Source organism: Photinus pyralis, unplaced genomic scaffold (assembly GCF_008802855.1).
Source record: "Photinus pyralis isolate 1611_PpyrPB1 unplaced genomic scaffold, Ppyr1.3 Ppyr1.4_LG1, whole genome shotgun sequence".
In the NCBI taxonomy this organism is placed as follows: domain Eukaryota; kingdom Metazoa; phylum Arthropoda; class Insecta; order Coleoptera; family Lampyridae; genus Photinus; species Photinus pyralis.
In genome coordinates this window covers 8,966,475-8,981,504 of record NW_022170249.1, presented here as the reverse complement: position 1 = coordinate 8,981,504, position 15,030 = coordinate 8,966,475, and the positions used below count along the sequence as shown (strand labels likewise).

The following is a 15,030-nucleotide window of genomic DNA, read 5'->3' as shown; positions in this document are numbered from 1 at the left end:
GGCTTCAAAACAGTACCTATCCAAGATGGCGGGCCAACTACCAAAAAATATCACGGGCCAATTGCCGAAATATAAGTACACTTACTGACTGATTACGCTATCGATGGTTCGTCTTTGTAAAATTGAAACTTAGGTCATTATTAGATCAACATGTGAAATTGTTGCTTTTATTTGATAGGTTGATAAGAGATGGTAAGATGATAAAGGTGCATGTTTTTCCATTATGTAGAATTACCTTATATTTAAAAAGGACGCCCCATTACGCCCGAGAGCGTTCGTTGAGTTTTTATCACCATTTTGAACAAAAAGTTTTTGAAACCCGGTACGGTTTTGCGTCAGTCAAACTCGTCGTTACAAAATTAAAGGTTGACCTGCATTGTTTGTTTTAATTGAGTGCATTGAAGATCATCATCAGAACCAGCAAGTAACAAGATATCGTCTGAATTCAACAAGTCCGCATAACGTCAAAATCATACAAGTATTTGAAAAATAAAATAATTGTGTTGGGAAAGTTAGGGTTTAATTTTAATTTTATTAATGTTTTATAATTGCTTTTAAATTTTGTCACGTGTGTTTACGAACCTAGTAAATTTAGAGTATCTTGTAATTTGGGCAAGCCAGAGTGTGTGATTTAGAAATTCTTTGTGAAACAAATGCAATTAAATGTGTAAGTTAGTGTCATTTTCAGTGACGAATAGGGGGATGATAGTCTCATTTATTCTTCTTACTTCTATACCTAAGTTCTGCATGACTAAACGTCAACAATATAAACCTTAAGGGCTAGGTAGAGGAACTCCTGATTTTTGAAAGCTGATAGGCTGGAACTTTCCAAAAAGCATTTAGAAAACTGATGCATAATCAGTTAATAATATTTATTCGATTGCAAATCAAATTAAGAGTGAATGAGAGTTTATTAATGTTTAAATTACATGTATGGGTAGCTGCTTATACATATATAAGTACATGTCTGAGAGTAAGAGATTTACAAATACTTACCTACTTCCTCCAAACTAAACATTTATTGTTTGCAGGCAAGTTGTAAATTTCAAGTAATTGTATGCCAAATCCCGCTGCCAACTTTTTTAAGTCCTGAATGTCTCGCAAACCCCATTCCTTATTTCGGGTCCTCAAATTGCGGTCGAAGTCGATATTGGACTGGGGCGTTATGACACCGTCGTTGGCATAAGGTCCGTATGTAAACAAAAGCCCACCACTTTTCAACAATTGCGCGGAATTTTGAAAAAGTCCCACTGCACACTGGGGTGGCGATATATGCATCATGTTTATGTTTAATACATAATCGAAATGCTGTTCTTTTAAATTCCACGAGGTATGCGGTTCTGTTACGTCAATGTAGATTGGATCTTTAACATTCTTTGTCTGTACCTGATCTGCGTAGGCCTTTATGCTGTCGAATAAGGAAACTTCATATTCTGACGTATGGAATGTTAGTGTAGGAAAGTGTTCGGCGAAAAATGACGCGTGTTGACCGGTGCCGGAACTAATTTCCAAAATATTTCCTACGGCATCGGACGGAATATGTTTCTGTAGTGCTTCAAGAATAGGTTGTCTGTTGCGATGCGCTGAAGGATAGCACACCTTTTTACTGCAATTAAAAAATAATTTTAAATTACAATAATAAACAAAATTATACAAGGGATCCCAATGAAAAAACAAAAAAATTATAGCAGAATACCTGGCTCCGGAGGTTGTGAGAAATGCAAGATATGGGTTTGAAGATTGTATAGGAAGTTAGTGGAGATCATTTCAAGCAATATAGGTACATTCGTTAGTTAAAACCTTTTTGGGCTTTTATTAATTTTTAACCGCGATTTCTCGGTGCCTAACCGATCGATAAAAAAGGTTCTGTAAGTAATTACACAGGACTTCACCAACCGAAAAACTAAAACCGTCTGAAACACCGGGATATCCGTGGCAGCTGGCTGGTATAGACTTGTGCAAAGTATCGGAAAGAACATACATAGTCGCGGTGGACTACTACTCAATTGAAACCTGGAAGTGGCCAACGTGAAATCCCAGAAGGTGGAAGAAACCATTGCAAAATTGCGAGTCTTACCTATAGCAAGATGGGGAATTGCGAACATTCTTAGAACTGATAACGGACCATGCTTCCATGTCAACAAATTCAAAGATTTTGCGGATTTCAGTTTTCAGTACATCGCCTGCATACCCTATAAGAGATAAAAAATGTTTCAAAACCCCCTCGTGGGTATTGCCGCGTAACACAAAGTATTGAAACGATGCATTGTCATCGAAAGCACATAAAATGTCGAATCTGCATATTGAAGCACGTCCACGTCCAGAGAAAGAGAGGAGTTAAGTAAATAAAATAAAGGTTCAAAGAAATATTACCATACATAAGAAAGTTGCCTATGAGCAGTCTGTGCAGTCACTGCGCATGCCCACACCTAATTTTTTACTATTTGCGAAATGTTTACGTTTACTAGAAGCGTCTGTGGTTAAAATGTCAAAAAAATATCTCCAAAATATGAAAGTTGGCATTGCGCAAAATATCAATTAGCGAAAAGCAGAAGTCTCTAGGTCGCCCAGGGGCCGAGATCTCGATGGAACGGACGCACGGACGGACAGACGCAAATAAACACGAGCACATAAGCTTTACCTCAACTTCGTTGTGTTACGCTAAAAAAAGGTAAAAATATAGAAATACCTGAAGATCCACAAATAATACCAAGAGCAGAGTATCAAGAACACATGATTATTTTCGCAAGAGGAACTGGAGGAAGCGATTCAGAAAAGAAAGTGAGAGATCACCAAAGAACGTTGCAGTTGAAGCATGTAAGGTTAGAGGGATATCTTTTTCAAATCTTCATTTAAGGCCAGATTTATCAACTTACTAAATTAAATTAAAATTCAAGAATTATAAAATCAAATTCACTTCCGCAGTTCAACAGAACCTAAATTAAACCAAAATGGTTCAATATCAGGCGTAAAAATGTGTATCCAAAATGTTTAGATTTGGCACACATGAAATAAAGCTAAATTTCGTACCTATGTATAGCTGGGTACTTATAGATAATAGTTTTATTAGACGATAAAGGGATGTTGTAACCATCAAATGAATTAACATTCAAGAGATGGTTAGTTTTCCTTTATTGACGTGTATAATACAAAACTTTATTTCATAGCAAAAGCCTTAGAAATAAATAATTATAAAAGGAATTCTTGAAAATTCTGTATTTAATTTAAACATCCAAAACGCAAGCTTAGGTTCTTTTGTCGTTTCCATGGAAACAATATTGTATCCTGTTCATTTTCATTTTATTTCGTGCTCCGCGTACCATTTTTAATAAATGACAGATGTCGCATTGGAATGCACAATACAAATTTATTTCACTTTATCTACCCTCATGGTTAAAAAGATAGGTACTTAGAGACTTCTCCTTTTAACCTATTAAAACGTCAATTTAATATCTGCTATAAAATTAAAATATAATAATGTTTACCTCATGTTTCCAAATATGTACTTGAAGATAAATGAAAGTGCCACCTATAAAAAAAAATTATGTTAAAAATCGAAATGTAGGTAATAACGGATAAAACTAAAAAAAGGAAATTTGCATAAAACTGAAAACTCTTTATTATACAAAAATAACAACGAAAAGTATTGATTTTCTGTTAATCATGGACATATTTTAAATAGCCACACTTTGTCATTTTATCTTTTGTAGGTAATTATCATTACATACCATAATTTTTTGATAAACAATAGGGGGATGAATGCTAAGTCGCCATTATGCAGTTGAATTGGAGGTACTCCAGCTGTAGGAAAGCCACAATTAGTCTAAATGCATGATTTTGGCATTACAGTTTGTGGAGTAATTTAATTCTGATGATGCAACAAAGTGAATTGCTATCACTGATGAGGTACAAGTCAAATGTGTCAAAAAATATAAACGTTCCTACAAAATTATAATATTAAATAGATGACAAGCCCTCTTTAATTTTTAAATTAGAGACCATTGAAGATCAAACACTAGCATACATTTTTTTATTAAATGGAAGAATAATCGCTGAACATCAGAAACTGTAGAGTCTCTATTTAACACTTTTGTTTGTTACATTGGCAAAATTTATTGCGCGATTGGAGTTTGACACTCAACAGAAACATATTCGGCCAGTATTATAACGCCATACTTAACTATGTTGTCAGCTAACGATGTTGTTAAGGCATGTGATTGGATGTTTTTGCAAAGAGCGACCTTATTCTTTCCTAAAATATCCAAACACATGCAGTTAGCTGACAACATAGTTAAGTACAGCTTTATAATACCGGCTTATTATGCTACACTATGCATGTAATGAGATGTAAATTATTATCTCAGATTACCTGATTTATATCTACAGACAAAAATAGATTATAATAATTTATTTACTACCAGTCATATTTACATATGCCATAAATAAATAGTTGAACAAAATCAAAAACCGGGAAACATTTACTCTTTAGAATTCTTGCTATGTGAAGTAGCGGGTAAGTAGACACTATGCTGTGTACTTTTGAGATGACTAAATAACTTATTTTTAGAAGGGAATTGAGATTTACATGTCACGCACACATTATCTTGATCCCTCTCTGGTTGGCGGACAGGAACTTTTGACTTATTTTTTACTTTGTTCTTACTTTTTCCTTTCTTTTCACTCTGTGCGTCACTTGTTTGTTCTAATTTAACGTCTTCTGTTTCCTTAAGAACGTCTGTCTTCACAGTCCCACTTTTGGGTTTTCGCCTCTTCTTTTTTGTAGAAGCCTCCCCAAAGTGATCCTCATCACCATTTTCTTGTACTATGAATTCATTGTCTATCTCGGAATCGCTATGGTAGGTGGTTTGAAGAACATTCTTCGCTTTCTTTGTTTTCTTTCTGTCTACATCATCGTGTACTAAATCATCAGTTTCGGCATTCTGGTCATCAGCTGCATGAAGATCTTCAGGAGTTGCATTTTCTTTAAAATCCTCAGCAGTCATAGTTTCCTTAAGTATTTTAACATTCTGCTTATGTTTTTTGCTGGTCTCATGATTTGCATATCCCTTAGTCGACTTAAACAGTTTATTACACGCTACACAAAATAAATTCTCATCTAACTCGCTATCCGAATCCTTACTCTCATCACCTGAAACCTCCTCACCAAACGTTTCAGCCAATTCCTTCTCTATATCTTTTAATTGTCTCTCGACATTATCAAACCTAGTCCACTCTGCAGCCGGTTGGGCGTCACTTAGCTCTTTTCTTCGCTCTAATCGTTTCTGCCTGCTCAATTCCTCTTGCTTTTGCCGGTTGTGTGCAATTTTTGCCTCTAATCGTCTGGAATTTTCCAGCACTCTTTCATCCCTTTTTTTAACAAAAGCGACCAGGGCTCGCACTTCCTCGTTTCTCTCCTTTTTTGCTTTCTGGCGAACTTTTTTGTTCTCCTTCTCCACCAGCTTAAAAATTCGACGGTCGCGAACTTCTTGAATATTATGAGGATTTAACCAAGCATAACTGCGTTTTGTGTTATACGAAGTCCAGTACGCATAAAATGGCCCTACAATATCATCGTAATCGCTTGTGGAGGATCCAAAGGATGGCGGAATAGATGAATCGGCATCGTCATCTGCATGCTCGGTATCTTCGGCGACGATCTTTTCGAATACTTGTCGATATACTGTGTAAAAGCCGTCAGGTCCGTCATTATAGCCTTTAAAGCAAGAAGTAGTGAAATACTGAAAGACGTCTAACGCGGAATCTTGATAATCTTTGGCATACAAAATTTGATCGCGATGCTTGTCGTACCAAGCTCGTTCTTGACGATCACTGAGCACATCGTACGCTTGTTGGACAAACTGGAACTGTTCCTTAGCATATTCCACATTATCTAAATTCTTATCGGGATGCCATTTTAAAGCTAATTTTCTGTAAGCTGTCTTTATCTGGGAGTCATCTGCATCTGTTTCTATTTCTAGCACCTTGTAATGGCATTTCATTTTCAACGAAATAGTAGTTTCACTTAATTTAATTGTAATTTTTAAAGAAAAAGAGAGGTAATGTCGAAAATTGGGTAATGTTAGGAAACAAAAATCTATCTTACCGAAATGTACGTGTAGGTTATGTGCACCTCACCCTCAATTAGCGTGAGGTCGAATGTAATACATTTAAAGATCTAAAATTGGGCTGTACGAAAAATTGTAGATATCAATTTCAAAAATTTGGATGTAGTACGATTTGAAAATATTTTCTATTTGGGATTTTAAATCTATTTTTTGATGTTAAATTAAAAAGCATCACTATTTGCTATTTACTATAAAAGTGGTATCGACAAGTTGATCGTTTTTTAATTGGTCTAAAGCAGAGGTCGGCAACCTATTGAAACTTGAAACAGAAGAGCCAAAAGTTAATTTCCCCGTTTTTAAAGAGCCACTAAACATTTTCGATTCAATGTATTATTTCATTGGTCTAAGTCATTGAGTTAGAAAACTAATGGAGGGAATATAATGGTAGAGGGGGTAAGAATTTTTGTAGACGGAAGTCGGAAGTTGCCACAGATAGAGGCCACTCGCTTGGATAGGTTCCCGTGAAGGTACATTTTGGCCGACATTTACTGCTTTCCATTTGAGTGCGTGAAGCTCTGGTGCAGTTCGTTTGGAGCAGCTCATTTTGCAAGTTGTTCATTTTTAACACATTTGAATTGACATTCACAGTACGTAAATAACCACAAAAGTGTTACAAGCCCCAAGCAAATAGGTGGTGCATGAGGGGACAAGGGAAATCCAATTTCGGGCGCGTCAGAGCCAGAGACATGGAGAGAGCTCGAAGCTTTCTTAAAAGGAACACAGGGCATCGTGCACGGTACAGCTTAGAGCTCCTCTTTCACTCAAATGGAAAGCAGTAATTATTTGACATATGAAAACGCGGGTCCTGTCACTGTCAGTTTTCCACCAAATTCAAATTTTATTATATTTGCCATTTTAAAGATCGGTTTGTGCTCTGGTTTATATAAATAACTAACTGCCGCATGGTGTTTTTATCACACGCAATTTTGTGAATTGAGAATGATTAGCTGCGTATCATGCAAAATTTCTCATAAAGGGAAGAAATAGGGCATTTCCTTTCATCGGTAAGACATGTCATTTATCATGTTGTAGGCGAGGTTGTAGGTACCTAGTTTATGTTTCTTAGTTTTCCAAACGAACCAGTACTTCGAGCAAAATGGTTACCTAACATTTGTAAATATATCTCAAGAACAGCTCTCGAAATTTGCTTTTGTGCTCACAACGCTTCATTGACTGTGATTTCGACCAAAGGTTGCACCGGAAAATGTTCATCAAATATGCAGTAGGTACTATCAAAACCTGTTTTTACAGCTAAACGTGTGAGTTTATAATATGGATATCAGGGTGTAAGTTTTTTTACGTGTGCGGATACATTTTGAGACTAATAAACAATAAATTATTATTGAATCTCTCTGCCGTTGTAATGAACCTGAGACCAACCAATCAATTGTAGCTATTGATCAACACAGTGAATTTAATGGGAGTTGTCAAGTTGTAGTGGATATAGTAAACTGGCCTTAATTATACTACTGGAACACCGATGTATATTTAGATTTGTAATCAATGATTATATTAAATCTGCATACTTTCCCATCCTTGTCTATTTTGTTTACTTCACCATGAGCATGTATTTTACTCCTTCTATACGTTTACTTTATTATTCCTATTAGTGGAAAGAAAATTATATCTCTACGCCACTGAAGTGAGACGCTAATGATAACGGAAGTGGTGTGGTACTTTAATCACAGACAGAGGCCACTTTTGGTTCTCGTGGTATACGTCTGGCCAAGCATTTGATTCCCTCCATTAGTTTTCTAACTCAATGGTCTAAGTACTTGGTTATATGCAGGATCCCGCAACAGTGTCTCGGTCTTTGCTAGCTTATATACCTGGTAAAAAAAATCTTTTTGTACAAATATATGGTTGTGCATCTACAGAAATTATTTTTGAATGTACAGGGTGTCCCATTTTTACGGTACCAATAAATAACTCATTTTTTTTAAATACAGCACTCACACTATTAATATATTTTTACTTGTTTCAATGTCATTTGTTAACCTCTACATGGTAACCTATTCTTTTTTTGGTTTTTTGTCAACGTTGTCATAATTCCCGATAAGCAAGCTTCAATTTGATGCATCATAGCCACCTTTGATTTTGAAGTTAAGAAATACATTGGATCAATAATGGTAATTCGAGTAAAGGGCAACACTTTGATCATGAGAAAGTTGGATTTAGTGATATGGGGTGTTCACAATGAAAATTTCTAAACCCCAATTAAAGTGCCATAACTACTGTTTTTCAAATTGAAGTACCACTATTTTGTTTTGATATTCGATTATCTTTTGTGTTCTCTTCAATTTTTATAAGGGGCGTCCTGTGCTTTAAACTCCGTATTTGTTAGGTTATTCAATTTTTCACAAAAGACCTATAATTAGGTACCTACATCTTTATTAACGAGCTCCTAGCGAGTTTATAATTTTGTTGTGTTTGTCCGCCCGTCCGTCCATCCGTCCGTCCGTCTGTCCGTCCGTCCGTCCGTCCGTCCGTTAGCACGATAACTCATAAACGAATGGACCGATTACGATGAAATTTTGCAGGTGGATTCTTTATCAAATTTGTAGATCGGAGTTCGTGAATTGGCAATGTAGCCCAAAAAATAAGGAAAGCCCTTTTGACATCTCCGTGAGTTATGAACCGAATAGCATGAAATTCAATATGCGTATAGCTTTAGCCATATAAAACGCAATTCCAAAAATTGAGCCTAATTGATCAACATTCACAGTGCCCTTTTCGCAGCTCGGCCATTTATAACCGATTTGCAAACTTTTTAGCGCATTTTTGCAAATTTATTTGTAAAAAGTAGCTTTTAATCTCACTTTGGCTGGCTGGCTGGCTGGCAGCAAATGTGGGCGCGTAGAAGAACTCTTGTAGAAAGGCAACGGGTGTACGTGTATCTACAGGGCCGTGAAATTTGTCAACCTTAGGGACATGGCTACATGATGTGGGGTTGGCGACATCTGGGCGTCATCCTCGAGCGTAGTATACTAACGTGAAGGTTTTTCAGTTTTTTCCTATCTTCTACTACAGTTTTGGTCCGATTCTTTTCAAATTGGTGTCGTCGGAAAGATGTTGTAAACGCGCACAACTCCTGCGTGGCGGAATTTTGTTTTTTGTCATAGGGGCGAAATTAACGACCTTTTGCGAGGCGCGCGCGCGCGTCTTCGAGAAGTAGTCAACTTCGGGCGCCTTTTACCTTCCGTTGCGAACTCACGCGGTTTAACGTTTCGTAAATCTCGAATCGCTGTCTCTCTTTCTCGTGTCGCCAATAGAAGTGAATTGCGAGTGAACGGGACGTCGGAAGGAGGTACGGTCAAAGGAAATGTGGTAGCCCCCGACACGATCTTACTGATGGTGGAGTCAAATCTTTAAAAGCGAATTGCGGGTGCACGCGGAAAGTGGGAAGCGGTTAGTGAATGTAGTAGCCTTCGACAAGATCTGTTATTGATGGTTGAGTCGAAAGTGGCCAATAGAATACTGATCTGCCACACAAAAATGCCCTGAAGTCCCTTCGATCTCAAACGAGGACTTTGATAATTTTTTTATTTATGAAGGTATTTCAATGAAATTTGATACATAGCCACTTGGAATAAAAGCAAATGTAGCCCCATTTTCCAAATTTGGTTTTGTGTAGGATGTGCAGTGCCAACTTTCTTATTTATGGAAGCAATTAAATGAAATTTCGTACATATACACTGTAAATAAAAGCAAAACTAACATCAGGTTTAAAATTTGGTTTTGCACATGCTATAGCCATACCCAGGAACACGTTTTCTATATTTGTTTAGTTTATTTTTATTGTTAATTATTTGGAACGAGTCGTAGTGGTTTGCAATTAGGTACCTAAGTCTTGTTGCAATTCAGCCTAAATTTTGAGTCGTCTTTTTTATATCCAACACCATTGGAGATAATCCAGAGCGTACCTATGTAAATTAGGTAACATATGTATAATAATAATATAACGACACAATATACGAGATGAAAATATACAGGGTGACAATTTGAAAACTTACCACCCCCCATATCTTAGTAAATAAACGAGATATTTAAAAAAATCAAAATCCGTTTCGGTAATTCGGAGGGGGAATCACAATGACATAGTTGGCGACGAACCCCCTCCAACCCCCTGCGCCCCAGCCACCCCAACTTTTAAATCTTAAATAGTGACCCCCCATGTGTGATACGTCGTTGGAAAGCTATGAAAAAATGCTTTCCAACCATACCAAATAGCATTACGTTTAGGTTAGTAATTATCGCGCAAATCAAAAAATAAACTAATATGATACATTTGAAATCTGTCGTATTTAAAACGCAACCGGCGAACATAGACGAACTAAGACAGAGAATAATTCAAGAATGTCGAAATATTGCAAAACCAACATTTGAAAAGGTTCGACAAGAGTTTTAGAATAGATTATAACTGGCGATCAAAAATGAGTTGCTGTCGAGTCGGCTTTGGAAGTTCAAGTTAAATACGATTTTCCATGTTTATTTTTTGATTTGCACGATAATTACTAACCTAAATGTAATGCTATTTGGTATGGTTGGAAAGCAGCTTTCCAACGACGTATCACACATGGGGGGTCACTATTTAAGATTTAAAAGTTGGGGTGGCTGGGGCGCAGGGGGTTGGAGGGGGTGCGTCGCCAACTATGTCATTGTGATTCCCCCTCCGAATTACCGAAACGGATTTTGATTTTTTTAAATATCTCGTTTATTTACTAAGATATGGGGGGTGGTAAGTTTTCAAATTGTCACCCTGTATGAAGATGCAATGCCGTGCTACTTTCCATTAATGAAGGACAGTCACAATCATTCATTGATACTAATTGTTTTTCATTGTTCATTATTTCAGACAACTTAATGATAGAAAATTGCGGAACGTTTCCTAATAAGTTATAACATCCTTTTGGATTTAGCATATATTTTTCCATTTCGTAGGTAAGTAGGTATAAATAACGCCTAGATTCGTAAAGAAATAGTTTTACATCATGCATTCGGTTAAGTTATTTTTTCTGTTGCTTTCTGCCGAGGTATTTAGCAAAGGAAGATCGACAAAAGAAAATGGGAACAATACCGAGCCGATCGATGCTTTAAAAGCGGCGTTAATCGCACACAAAAAGGAATGTGCAAGTTCGAATGACCCGCCACCAATTGATCGAAAAGTTGAAGTTAAAAATACTAAAAATTCAGGTAGTAAAGAATATCCGACACATCCACGTGTTGAATCTGGCCGGCATCCATATAGGGATTATAATTATGAGCACGATTACGTAGGCCAAAGAGGTGGTTATGAATTAGACCCTTACCCTACACGAGTTGGATATAATCCAGGGTACATTCGGTTGAAACGCAATAATGATGAAGCTGATTATGACGACGATCAGGTAAGTATTCTCATTTCTCAATATCACGTTTATATCTTCATTTTAGTGTTTGATTCAATGCCTGTTTGAGTATTTAGAAGTGGTAATATTTTTCACTTTCAGTGTTAAATGTGTGTAAACAGTTACCAATTTTTAGCTAGACGAAAACCAGTCACCATCAGAGTTTGCTTTAATTAAGTGGTTCCAGGAGAATACACCCCAGAATGAGAAGCGAATTAAGGCCATTCGTGAAATTCGTCGCTGCTTTGGGCATACAGCTGCTACTGGTAATTGTATCCATTCATTAATAAGGCTTACTTGCAAAGGAGGGTTCCAGGGTACTAAATCGATTTGGAGGGGGGGGGGGCATTCTTTGCCACTTTTTCTACCTAGCCTGCTGTAGTTACATTCGCTTATTACCATATGCCTGCACCCTCATCACTTCATACCGAACGAATATATGAATGTGCATAATGGTTGTTTGCCTCCAACTTTTCCAAAATGGTGAACATATCCGACTGTTTTGGAATTTAAATTACCTCAGCTCAATATTAAACTAGAGAACCGCAAAACGATCAAGTCCTATTGCAAATTTCTAGTCTATTGCAAACCCATAAGACAAAAACACTAGAACTACGGCTGGTTTATTATGGATCAATTTATCCCCTTCCCCTACCTTCACCGCTGTTAGCCTTAAAGGACTACGAGCGCGTATTTACCGGTATTATCATTCATTCCAAGAAAGTAAAGTGCGTGTAAAATTTACTAAAATTACGTGCAAGGTCGGTATAGTCTCTTATGCGGGATTAAGGTAACAGTTGCCCAATAACTATTCCAAATAGAGGTATTTTATGAACCTTAATGTTCTAGAGCGTCCTTTGGGGAGAGGTGACGTCTGCTGGTTTCTCCTATACGAGCACACCCTGGTACCCACACTCATGTTATAATACATAATTTTTGAAATCTGAGCTTTTTCCACTAATGGGTTGAGTCTTTAGTTGTAATTGTTTATTGTGCATAGCTTTCGGCAGTCTAGTCTTTCTATTTAAGTTTTATTTTAGACGATGGTGATGGATGCGACTACTCCAAATCGTTGTTGAAGTGCCTTAATTTGGAAATCGAGGAATGAACCTACCTATTTACTAAAAACACATTATATATGCACTCTAAAATTAATTGGATCCGACGTGATAATAATTAGATTATACCATCAAAATGCATACCTAGATAATTACAGCAATTAGTGTGAAAATTTAGATTTATTAAGTATTCTAAAAGCCACATATGCACTTTATATAGGATACCTATATTGCATGAGTAGGTATCGGTAGGCCTACATAGAAGTAGAGGTGACAGGGCCGATTTTTGTAGCAATTATAGCCTATTCTCTTTAAATATAAATTATAATTGTTTGCCTATACCACTATACTTATATGCCGCGAGGCTCCTAGGAGGTTTCCTCAAATATACGACGCGAATGCTTTATGCTGGAGCAGTATCCTCCCCATCAGCAAAGAGTAACTCCTTCCGATCCATTCATAAACTTTCCCATCCTTGAATTCACATTGCCGGATTTTCTGTTTTAGTTGACCGGCCGTCTCCTCATTGACAAAGTACGGTACTATGGAAATTGAGCTCGTTTGGTATTCATTCGAACGAACTGATATGTTGACGAGGTGGTAGACCCAACCTTTCCAGTAAGGACGACTTAAAAGGCCCATGTCCGTATCTTGCAATGATCTTCTCCCCTTTCGTTTGTGGGAGATATTATGGATAAACAAATTTGGCGCGTCCCTAAAAATTGCATCAGGGACAACTCCGTCACAGATTGCAGGACACTTAGGGCACAATACCACAAAAGGAAATTGGCCACCTATTGGAATCACAAAGTCACTAACATAAGAAGTCAGAGTGCGGGAAACCAATATCCATTCGTTTCCGCTTCCACACTACCTAGGTAGAATTATTTTTAAGGGTTTCGGTTCTGGTTCTGTGGTTTCAGTAATTATCAGTTTCGGTTCCCGCATTTTTGTACAACTTTGCTTTTTAAAAAAGATTATCAAAGTTCTCGTGTGAGATCGAAGGGACTTCAGCTCTTTGTGTGGTAGATCAGTTATTACTGTTTGACCCCCATCATCTTGTCGAAGGCTATCAGATGCCTTTTATCGGTATCGTTCCCCCGTAATTCGCCTTTAAGGTTTTGGCTCCGCCGTTAGTAAGATCTTGTCGGGGACAACCACATTATCCCTTCGTCGGTACCCACTTCCGGCGTCCCATTCTTCTCATATAGAGCTTCGCAATTCGAGCTCTAAGAGCCTTTTGGGCGCTCAAACTCGACTCTACCTCTTGAAGACACGTGCATTGCAAAATGTGGTTAATTTCGCTCCTAAGAAAAAAAAAATAAAATTCCGCCACGCAGTGCGCGTTTACAAGATCTTTCCGACGACATCAATTGGAATGCAATCGGACCAAAACTGTACAAGATACGAAAAAACTGAAACATCACCGCGTTAGTATAACAGGCTCAGGGATGCTGCCCAGATGTCGCCGATCCCACATCATGTAGCCCCGTCCGTTAATTATACACGGCCCTGGTATAGGTACATGTACACTCCTCGTCTTTCTACAAGCGTTCTTCTACGGGCCCGCAGTTGCTGCCAGATAGACAACATTGAGAAACCTACACCCGAGCCTAAACCTACAAATAATCTAATCCGCTGAATTGGGATATGCATTTTTAAGAAAAATTGTTCACGCAAAGAATCGAACCCGAACCCTCCGGTTGCAAGCCGAGTATCTTTACCACTAGACAGTTATGGCAGACATTCACAGTGCCGGATCTAGAAGTTTTTATGGGGCAAATTTGCAGGGCCGCCCAGACAATTTCAGGGGCCTGGGACAAAGTAAATTTTGGGGCCCTGTTTTGGAATAGAAAAAATTTCAAAGAAAATGTTATTTTAGAAATTTTTTATCAACGAAAGTTTGCTGAAAGGGGTGAACACACGTTTTACCCTTCATGGTATTCTAATGAAAGGTCTCATTGAAAGGAATTGGTTTCTACAAACAATAACTTCCCTCCGCAACTTCTTCTCAATAAAGGTATGAGACGGGGGAATGCGGGGGTCATTGCTCAAGAGCGGATTGTCGAATTAGTACATCTGGGAGAAATATATCCAAGCGGTTTATCTGCACAAGAGTTGTGCACAATTTCTACTTGTTTATTATGCCGACAAGTGATTTACCGCATTATTTTACCGGGAACAGCCACATGTTGTCATTTTCTATTCTTCGCAAAAAATCATCGGCCGTACAAATGAAAATGTGGCAACGGCAACTCTATTGCTGTTTCAATCATCCTCACAGATCCACGGCCAACACGGGGGCCCTTTGAAATCGGGGGCCTGGGGCAAATCGCCCCAGTTGCCCCCCCCCCTCTGGGCGGCCCTGCAAATTTGGTATTTTGCCGCTCTTCTTCCCAAATTACCAAATTAAAATTACACGAACCATGCCGACTTTTGCCGCCCCTATTGAGTGCCGCC

At 37.8% G+C, this 15,030-nt stretch overlaps 3 protein-coding genes across 3 annotated transcripts; 1 reads left to right on the top strand and 2 right to left on the bottom strand.

The window, feature by feature from the left end:
• Positions 1 to 996: 996 nt before the first annotated feature.
• Positions 997 to 2,136, bottom strand: LOC116171973 (UPF0585 protein CG18661). Its single transcript, XM_031489084.1, has 2 exons — positions 2,078 to 2,136; positions 997 to 1,606 (listed from the first exon to the last, which is right to left on the bottom strand). Exons 1-2 carry the CDS (start codon positions 2,134 to 2,136, stop codon positions 997 to 999), a joined length of 669 nt encoding a protein of 222 aa, XP_031344944.1.
• Positions 1,547 to 6,097, bottom strand: LOC116171408 (dnaJ homolog subfamily C member 21). The gene is made up of 3 exons (XM_031488242.1): positions 3,729 to 6,097; positions 3,486 to 3,529; positions 1,547 to 1,606 (listed from the first exon to the last, which is right to left on the bottom strand). The coding sequence occupies exon 1, from the start codon at positions 5,997 to 5,999 to the stop codon at positions 4,479 to 4,481; it is 1,521 nt and encodes a 506-aa protein (XP_031344102.1). The 5' UTR covers positions 6,000 to 6,097; the 3' UTR covers positions 1,547 to 1,606; positions 3,486 to 3,529; positions 3,729 to 4,478.
• A 4,951-nt stretch (positions 6,098 to 11,048) lies between these two features.
• LOC116171403 lies at positions 11,049 to 12,911 on the top strand. The gene is made up of 4 exons (XM_031488228.1): positions 11,049 to 11,512; positions 11,559 to 11,594; positions 11,649 to 11,778; positions 12,553 to 12,911. Exons 1-4 carry the CDS (start codon positions 11,117 to 11,119, stop codon positions 12,618 to 12,620), a joined length of 630 nt encoding a protein of 209 aa, XP_031344088.1. The 5' UTR covers positions 11,049 to 11,116; the 3' UTR covers positions 12,621 to 12,911.
• Positions 12,912 to 15,030: the final 2,119 nt, after the last annotated feature.

Bases quoted from the DNA above. Each gene is read 5' to 3' on its own strand.
- LOC116171973 (XM_031489084.1), bottom strand. From the start codon at position 2,136: ATGGAAGCATGGTCCGTTATCAGTTCTAAGAATGTTCGCAATTCCCCA. The intron at 1,607-2,077 runs GTAAGACTCGCA...TTTTAATTGCAG, and splicing joins AATTCCCCATCTTGCTATAG to TAAAAAGGTGTGCTATCCTT.
- LOC116171408 (XM_031488242.1), bottom strand. From the start codon at position 5,999: ATGAAATGCCATTACAAGGTGCTAGAAATAGAAACAGATGCAGATGAC.
- LOC116171403 (XM_031488228.1), top strand. From the start codon at position 11,117: ATGCATTCGGTTAAGTTATTTTTTCTGTTGCTTTCTGCCGAGGTATTT. The intron at 11,513-11,558 runs GTAAGTATTCTC...TCTTCATTTTAG, and splicing joins CTGATTATGACGACGATCAG to TGTTTGATTCAATGCCTGTT. The intron at 11,779-12,552 runs GTAATTGTATCC...GTTTTATTTTAG, and splicing joins TGGGCATACAGCTGCTACTG to ACGATGGTGATGGATGCGAC.